Genomic DNA, 10,033 nt, shown 5'->3' on the forward strand with positions numbered 1-10,033 from the left:
TAACTCTTTATACATTCATATATTCACATTTCTTAAATGCATATAACTGGGTTTGGTAAATAAACATATTTTATACATTGCATATTTTGTTTTACAACGATATGAATAGCCGATATTTAAATTTATTATCAAATCTAAAAATCTATTATTTAATGAAATGTTATGATCTGTTTGCAAATGCTTAGAGAGAAGAGGAACAGATCAAAAATTGTATTTTAGTTCACTTTTTCATCAAAATCACTTGTAGGCCTTTCGAGACATGTAAATATATATGGCACGAGTTGCGTGGATTTGTTTTATAATGTTTCGCGTCATTTCCAAGCTTGAAAAGGAAGCTTTGAACGATCCACTCCTATTGTAAACAGAAAAACGAAATACAACTCTTTCTTTAAAAAAACAGAACAAAGAAAGCCATTCGAGTAAATGACGAGACCATTTTAATTTTCAACTACCGCTTTGAGATTTACAGAATGATTACTTCTGTGAATTCTCATTAAATGAGTCCCGATTAAAGCCATTGTAGCTAAAACAAACGCACGCACGCACACACCTGTGACCACACATCAGTCCAATGCTAGAATAATGCAGATTGGCAACCATAAACAATGGCTAACAAACAGCCCATCCTGATGTTCAGCCGTGTGGACACATCTACTACACGCTTCAGTTCGACACTAACAACACGTATCGCACTTCCACCAAACCACCTGACCGCAATGACATCACGCAGTCGGAATTTAGCTGACCAATGAGGCCTGCTGCTCCTGACCGGCGATGTCATTCAGTCCCCATAAAACCACAGCTGGTTCCGCAACAGCTCGCCGCTCACAATACAGCGCTGCACTATTTATCGGCATCAGTGGCGAACTGCGTCTCTTGTTCTCTTTGTGAACGAAATCCTATTACTGACGGTTCAGCTCACAGGCACAAAAGCCCCCCGAGCACAAATATCCAAAGAACACCTACAGCCTCCTTTTACAGCTCCCGTAAACTCAATATCAATCTGAAGACACTTTTGATATGAGAAGGGTCGACTCGAAAGCGCTCCAACACAAAACGGCAGCACTCGCTTCACGGGTTAGAGGTATCTAGAGAACGCCTTCACGGATTTACATCAGCATTCGGTTCATCAAGCGTCCGAGTAACAGGATATATAAAAAGAGAGAAGACATAAAACATGACGGCTGGTAATCCTTCACTGTCGCAAGCTCTTATTAAAAACACACCTCTTAATAAGACCGTTTTATCAATGATCTGAAATGACAGATATTGATTTCTTCTGGAGGCGTTAATATTACCTTTATCCAAAAATATACAGATATTAATCTACACAGACTCGAGCAATAGTGCCGCTTACTAATGCACGTTTGGGTTCAGACTACACGATATCAGCTCAATTCTGACCCGATAAAATTTGTCGACACGCAAGAACCTATAGCTTTAATCTAATATAAGCATCCGTGGTCGGGAAGCAGCGTGTCGTCTTACATGTTTCTTGTATATGACACAAGAAATATCCGGCATTATACTCGAAAGACCAACAACAGTTACGTTAATCTAATTCACAACAGATTCAGGCAATAAAATTGTATTATTCTACGTCTCACGTTATGCTTTCCCTGATATTTGCTTGTGTGAACGCAGCGCTCGTGGATAACTATTCTCCTGACACAAACACGGGGGGCAATCAATGACAGTGTCACTTTCAGTTATGTGCTTTATTAAAGTCCGGCTCTTTCTCCACGGCCCCCGGGGAGGTGCAGTCATTCAGCTGCGGCGCGGCACATGCGACGGCTCTCCTCTCACTTAAAACCTGACAGCCTCATCAACACACAATAACCATTATCCTCTCTCGCCCATTATCTCCCATCCGGCACAAAAGAGAGCAGCGCGGTTAGAAACGTTGTGCGCTTACCTGCAGTTCGGCGGGGGGTCGAGTGTGATTTCTGCAAGTTCCTTCTGAATCCTGCAATGCAAGAAAACATTCATGTAACGGAGATGATTTGTTCTCTGTATGTGACTCTTTCTTCAGTGGAACACAAAAGAAGATATTTTGAGAAACGTCTCCGTGGTTTTGTGTTCATATAATGGAAAATGTTGTTCGGTTATCGACGTTCTTCAAAATATCTTCTTGGTTTTCTGCAGAGGAAAGAAAGTCATACAGAATAGGAATGACGTACTTTAATGTGACAGTGATGTTACTCATTTCAAACCCTGAAAGCTCATCTGGGCGACAGAAAATTATATCCTGACTCATTCACAAATGATAATACGGTCTCTCTGCAGACGCCTGCCGTGCGGTGAAGGGAACCCAAACATTGCATTATTTACAGGTATAAACAAAACAACACCTCTGTTGACAGCAGGCATGCACAATATTAAAGAATACTGCAATGTGCGGTAACTTGCTAAATAATGCAATATTCTAGATCAATAATGCTTTCAATTTGTAAATATCAATGTTGTTAACTGTATTAAAATATCACTGCTGTCCTTTCGAATCCTTGTTTCTTCATATTTCGTGATTATAAATTATTATTATTAGTCACCCTTTACGTTTGTCAAATATGTAAGGGATAATCCACAGCTAGCCGTGAGTTAAAGGGTTTTAATGCACGACGTGGAGGCCAAGAACCACCCGACGCATCCTTTAACGCACGGCTAGCTGTGGATTATCCCGCTTATACCATGGTCATTTGCCAAGTTAAAGCTGTTATTGATGTTTACAGTGTCATTTTAGATCAAACAGGTGAAAATGACTATTTAGTTATTTAGTCAGTTAATTTCAAACGTAATCAAACTGACTGGAGCTACCCGTGCGTTAAAGGGTTTTAATGCACACCTTCCAGCCAATCAGAATCGAGTATCCAACAGACCATGGTATAATTGCAAATATTTAACCAATAAAAAGTATTTAAAAGGTGCTTGTCAACTTTGACAACACAATATTCAAAAGCACAGCGACGATACATTTAAAAACTGACCTTCAAGATGCCAGTCTCTCCTTTATCTGCATCCACATAAAACTTTGACTGTATGCAACTTTTTAAACTATTATAATCATTTTTGCGAATCACTGTGATATGCACACCAGAGATATTCTAACAATTTCAGAACTATTGTGCAGCCCTAGCAGACACCTTTTTTTTTTTAAATACATCTCCGATCATTTAGTCAAAAACAGTGCACACTAAAAGGGTTAAACCGCATCACATTTCTTTATGATTGCCAAGATGTCAAAACGTGCCAATGTTTTCACCACATCAACCATTACACACGGACGCACACACACACACACACACACACACACACACACACACACACACACACACACACACACACACACACACACACACACACACACACACACACACANACACACACACACACACACACACACACACACACACACACACACACACACACACACACACACACACACACACACACACACACACACACACACAGAGTTTCCATGTTTTATGGAAACTCTCCGTAGAAATAATGATTTTTATACTGTACATACTGTATATTGTATCCCCTACCCTTAAACCATTTTTATATTTTAAGATAAACATCATTTAGTTTCTCGCCTCTCTCTCATGGGGACCAAAACATGTCTCCACAAAGTCTTTGGTCAGCGTGTACATGGCCAAACAGACTTGTTCTTATGGCGTAAACCGAATCTTAATATCATATACAATGTCGATGTCTGTTCAATAAAAACCGTGCATAATCTAAACATCCTCAGGTCACTTATAAGCGTTTAAGATGCTCGGTGATAACGGCTTTAATTCACACGATGCTCATTGATCTAAAGCACGCAGAAATGTCACAGACAACGTCATACCAATAAACATGTGCTACATGATTCATTTCTGTCAGCTGTACACACAAATCAACAGCAAATGGTTCATGTGATTAAGAGGTCTCGATGGCACAGACATAACATGCTCAACACTGAATCCAAAGAATGCATATTTGTAAGCGTATTTCTGATGTTATTAAAGGGATAGTTCACCCCAAAATGACAATTCTGTCATCATTTGTTCACCCTCAGATTGTTCCAAACATGTATACATTTCTTTGTTTTGCTAAACACAAATGAAGATATTTGGAAGAATGTCAGTAACCAAACAGAACTCCTCCCCCATTGACTCCCATAGTATTTATCTTCCCTACTATGGCAGTAAATGGGGGATGAGATCTGCTTGGTTACTGACATTCTTACAAATATCTTCCTTTGTGTTTAGCAGAACAAAAAAATGTACACTAAAAAAATGAAAATCTGTATTCATTTTTACAGTTGTTTTACCTGTATTTTACATTTTGAACTGCATTAAATTGCATTTTAGCATTAACGTAAATGTCCGTAAAATAAAGGAAAATGTACTGGTAATTTTCTGCCAAGGGATTTTTTTAACAGGTTTGGAACAACCCGGGGGCGAGTAATTGTTGACAGAATTTTCATTTTTGGGTGAACTGTCCCAAAATAAAAGAATCGCATACAATTACAAGAGGCTTCCGAGTGTATCGAATGCATCAGACATACATTTACACACTTGGCAGACACATTTGTTTTTTTATCCTAAGCAACTTACAGTGCGTTTGTTTTATCAGTATATGTGTTTCGCATCGCAAACTCGACAATGGAACACTACATTCCTGTTTAAAATGCACTAGCTTATTGTTTTCATTGATAAACCTGAAACATCTCGAATGTTCTTGGAGAATCGAAGGCCTGCGATGTCGACAGCGTAAAGCTCTGCACACCCGCAGGCGGCTTCGGCAGCCAAACACAAGCACAGACAAAACCTTCCGCAGTTCAAACGCAACCTTTAGATCTTCATATGCACCGAAAGACGCTGCAGTCACTGTTTTAAAGCTCAGCCCGTTGCATAAAGTCAGCGTTTTGCATTTGGCCTTCAGGGAATCGACAGCATTTAATGTGCAACAACAGAAATGAAGTGGAGCAACCTTCAGCGCACATCAAACACACATTGATGTCGTTAACAGAGGAAACATTCTTATATTATTTACAGGGATCATAGAGATCGTCTAGTGTCATTCAGCACACGCTAGCGTGTCGATGTTGAAAGATTTGACATTAAAACCTTTACGTATTTTCTAATAACGTTAAGCAGCAGTGACGATCAAATACGAGTCAAATCGAATGCAAATTCAGATCGCTCTCTGCGGTAGATATCCAACCGCATTAGGATGGTTTACGTGACACACCTTTATTCTTGATCTGTAAACCCCTTACGAAAATGAACCATGTTTTTTTTGTGGTACAAGTGTAGTAACCATGGTTTTTTGGTGCATTGATTACTTGGGGCAAAACCATGATTTTACTACAGTTACCATCGTTTACTATGGTTTTCACAAAACATGGTTTTCAAATCATGGTTATTTTGTGACAACCATTGTTTTACTACAGCAACCATGGTTTTTTGGTTTTAACTGTAGTAAAACCATGGTCAATTTTCGTAAGGGACAACCATGCAGGTAAAAAAAATCTATTTTAAATGCAGCGAAGAGAAACACGCTTCGTGATGACCGCAATTTATTTCGCATCAGGAAGTATGGGCCGCCCAGAGCATGAAACTAATTCAAGGAAATTAAAGGCATATTTAGAAACCCAAATGACACTTTCCTGTCCAGCTCACGCTAAATCATTTCGCATTTTGTCGGACACGTGCGGTTAAAGATGATATTAATTTCAATGATTTCTTTTTATACAATAAACAGTTCTGGGCCCTCAAGCAAAAACAGTTTCACGGATCGTTTCTTTCCAAATGAAGAGAGCGTCACCTCTTGGCACTGGTGGAGAGTTTGGCGGCAGTTTTACTGGAGATCTTGGTCTCTTTCTTCTTGGGGGCCACCAGGTCTCGCTCCTGCGGAGGTGCCGTCTCTCGCTGCTCGATGTCTGAACTCCCTCCGCTGGTGCTGGGGCTATCATCTGGTCTCTGCACCTCACTAGACATCTTGGCCCTGAAATAACAACAGGATTCACAAACGATGACATTAGCAGACTGTCGGGTGGAATGAAGTCAGCGATTTTCTGAATTCCAGCTGCGCTGTGTTCAGAAATGACAAACCAAAGGATTCAATCTGGGATGACGAATGAACGAAAGCACTTTTACCCGACACACGAAATGCTGGGTTGCTTCGACTCATGGTTGGGTAAAACCCAACTGTTGGGTTAAATTCACCCAGAAATGTGCATATCTGACCCAATATAAAACGGTCAGTTCTGGTCCTTGATTCTGATTGGCTGAGCCGAGTTCTAAGCCGTTATAAAATACCCCGATTTATAACGGCTGACCGCGTTACATAGCCTAAATATCACTTTATTTACTTGATTTTATGAAATCCTTGCTACGCATATGGAATAACCGTTTTATAGACGCAATAAGCCCCAAGAAGCAGTGGGTTACAGTGCATTTTATAACAACTAAGGGGGTTTTAGGCACTCCGATTCGCGTCGTGACGCCCTTAGCTGTTATAAAATGCACTGTAACCCACTGCTTCGCTGGGCTTATTGCGTCTATAAAACAACCCACAATTTTGCGCTGTAACAAAAATAAAAAACAGCCCTTGCATGCAAAAAAAATCATCTCTCTTTCACAAAAACAGTTGTTAGCTCGGTTCAAAAACCTGAGCAGAACAAACAGCTTACGCTTCTTGCATGTTTTCACGAGTGATCTACACAGAAATTGACTCAAAATTAAATGAAATATGAAAACTACTGCGCGTGTGCCTATGCATCCTGCATTAAAACCGAATCTCACTCAATTCGTGCGCTCCGCCGAAATGAAATCATTCTCCAGTTTGTTCTCGCAGACGTTTGATCGCAGTCAGATCAGTATTTCGATGTTTACCTCATCTCCGAGGGCTTCCCCGCTCTTCAAGCCATCGTGAGGAATTGTCTCTGATCTTATCAGAAGACGGGCTGGCAGAGAAAACTCTCTCATCACACACTTTAAAAGCCACACGCATACCTACAGAACGCGTGCACGCCGCTCGGCTTTTAAACGGAGATAAAAGACACATGATGTGGAGAGAGAAGCGATGCGCAACGGGATGGAAATGTGCACTTGGGTCAGCTTTTATAGAATCAAGATGTAAAGGATCACAGAAGCACAAAGGGAAGAATTCACACTTCGGGTGAGTGGATTTTACAGGTCAACTTGTTCTGTGACAATGTGGCGCTGTTAACTTGTAGATCACATGAAGGGCTAAAAGCAAATCCAAATACTGCCTCACTTGAACACATTACCGCCCGTTTACAGTCCCGCTAGAGTTCTTTCCATTCTAAGAAAGTGCAGCGGCGATAATAAATCACATCAACGTGTGAGTTTCAGATTCTCTATTGTGACCTTTAGTCCCTGTTCCCTGTAATGTGTCTTAATGCTTCAAGATCTGAGCTTGTAGCTTCCACAAGGAACGCGTGAACTTTCACCACTGTGCCCTATAAAGACTTTCTACAGATCCAATTCAGCAAAAATGACAAATTAGTGATTTTTTGCACCTTTAATGTACAACCGAAGGCCTTTAGGGTACTGTAAGGTTCTATTTGTTCTCTAATAATAATCCCCAAGGCTGCACACTTATGTATGCAGGAAAACCACTTTAGAGCTCAAATACTGTATATACCCTAATAAAAATAAAGTACATATTTGCGCTAAAGGCACACCATAGTGAATAATAACTGTTATAGTGTAGTACGGTGCACAAAGGTAACCTGTACGGTTTGTATTTTACATCAAACTACAACGTGCATAAGGAAAAAGGGTACCATTTCAAATACACAGATTTACATTTGGCTTGCATGTACATAAATGATATATACATATATTTTGCTCCTGTAGCTCAGTTGCATTAGCAATGCAAAGGATTCGATTGCCAGGGAACAAGCTGATTTCTTTTAACTAAACATCGCAAAAGATTTTCAGCACAGCAATGTAAGAGGTTTGTCCCATTATAAGTGCACGCATTTACGTATGTTTTTAGGAGTATGCGTGTTCCCTGGGCTTTCACAAATTAAACAAGCACATTGCATCTGTGCCTCGTATTTCATGTTGAGGAATAACGATGCGCCTCAAAAGCAGACAACTATAGATTTGTATCATTTTATGTTCTTTCTTGTGTTTAGATTTGACACCATATTTACATATTTGCTTTTAACACAACACCACAAAAAAAAGGATGCAAACACAATGTCAAGGGATTGTCCCATTTAAGTGCACTGTGGCACCTTTGTGTTGTGCAAAATTGAGCATATATAATGATGTATAAGTTTCTTTAATAGAATACAACCAGAAAATACAGAAAATGTGTATGCAGGAATAAAAAAAAAGTAAAAATCTGAAAAATGGCATTGATAGGTGTTTAGCGTGATGATAAAGATCCAAGCAGAAAAGCATTGGATGGTCATTAAAAAAGCTAGAACAACAAACCTGGTGGCGGTCAAAGACCTTTGGACAGCACTACGTGTACCTCAAAAGGACACCACTACAGTTGAAGTATGCACAAATGTCTCTTTCTAGCATATATTTTACACCAAAGCACATGTTTCCCTCTTTAATCTAACAAAACAAAACAAAGGGTAACAGCACAATGTCAAAGGATTGTCCGATTCAGTGCATTGCCACATACACATTTGTGATTATATAGTTGTACAACAATGGGATACCACATATGCACAAGGACGCATAATATGCAAACGTATGCAAATAAGCATGCAATTAACATATTTAATGTATAGGAATAATGACGCGTTCCAACAGCAAACGCTATTTGTATCATTTTAAGTGTGTATAAATGCCTTGGTGGTTTATTTTTTACAACCAAGTACATGTTTACTTTTCAACAGAACAGCACAAAAGAGTGCCAGCACATTGTCAAGGGTTTGTCCCATTTCAGTGCATCGTGGCACCTTTGCGTGTACACATCTGCACCCCAAAAGTACCTTTAGCTCTACTGAACGAATCCTGAAGGATGAAACCACAGAGGTTTAACATTAAAGCCCATCATTTATTCATGCAAGCGTGTGTGTGTGTGTATGGAGGCTGTCAGGCTGCGCTCGTGCTGCTGATGCGCGTCTGTTTATGCGGGAGGCCGCGAGCGCTCCGCCATCCCGCAGAAAATATGCGGATAAAACGCACCCGTCGACGCGTCCCTAACGCGCGTCAACGGCGATTCTTCCCAACGCCCGCGATATAGCGTGCGGCAAAACCGCGCAGCGATCCGCCCGCGTTCCCTCGAGCCCAGCACAAAGGGACGCGGCTCGTCCCCGCACGCGCAAGGCGAAAACAAGCACTTTCGCGGGACATTCGGCGACTTTTCACGCGCGATCGACGGACACGCGGGAATATTTACCTGCCGAGCGGAGTCCCGATGCGCTTTGTCCTGGATGATACCGTGTGTCGGGCCGTCCGCTCGTCCTCGCCTCCGCGCTATTTAACTGAATGTAGCAGAAAAAAAACGCGATTACAGAAACCCAAGCAGCCGGACCGCCTCTACGCGCGTCCCCGCTTTGGCCGTGAGCGCGCGGCGCGTTCGCGGCCGAGTCCGGGTGTGAGCGTAAAATTGTTTGATGGGATATTCATTTATCGCAAGAATAGACGGTTTCAGCAGCAACAACATAAACAAACGGTATGTGGCCCGCATTTAACTTCCGGTAGACCTCTGCAAACAATCAATAACCGTTGAGTAGTTTTAATGTAATCTAATTCAATTAATCTACAATAAGATATTAATATAAATTAAATATAAAATAAATTGTTATATTATAACCAAACACGGACCGGAAGTTAACTTCGGGCAAGAAACGTGCGTCATATCGCCAAACAATTGCCCGAACAGTTTAATTTGTCCAATTTCTACAATATAATAAATAAATGTAATTTATAAAAGACAAAAATATATCAAGAGGTGGTGATGTCAATCGTGCTGACAAAAAGCAATAAAAACCATCACGGACATTCAATTGGATTTAATGGTTATAATGGGAGTTGTGTTGGTTTTA

General features: G+C 40.6%; 1 protein-coding gene across 1 annotated transcript in view; it reads right to left on the reverse strand.

Annotated features, from left to right (window-relative positions):
- Positions 1 to 9,549, reverse strand: part of ube2e2 (ubiquitin-conjugating enzyme E2E 2) — a 28,616-nt gene extending 19,067 nt beyond the window's left edge. The window contains exons 1-3 of the mRNA XM_057339552.1: positions 9,385 to 9,549; positions 5,815 to 5,994; positions 1,916 to 1,966 (exon numbers count right to left, since the gene is read on the reverse strand). Of these exons, the coding sequence (XP_057195535.1) occupies positions 1,916 to 1,966; positions 5,815 to 5,987 (224 nt within the window). The 5' untranslated portion in view covers positions 5,988 to 5,994; positions 9,385 to 9,549. The remainder of the gene's footprint in view (positions 1 to 1,915; positions 1,967 to 5,814; positions 5,995 to 9,384) is intronic.
- Positions 9,550 to 10,033: the final 484 nt, after the last annotated feature.

The sequence above is a fragment of the Triplophysa rosa genome, linkage group LG8 (genome assembly GCF_024868665.1).
Source record: "Triplophysa rosa linkage group LG8, Trosa_1v2, whole genome shotgun sequence".
Taxonomy (NCBI): domain Eukaryota; kingdom Metazoa; phylum Chordata; class Actinopteri; order Cypriniformes; family Nemacheilidae; genus Triplophysa; species Triplophysa rosa.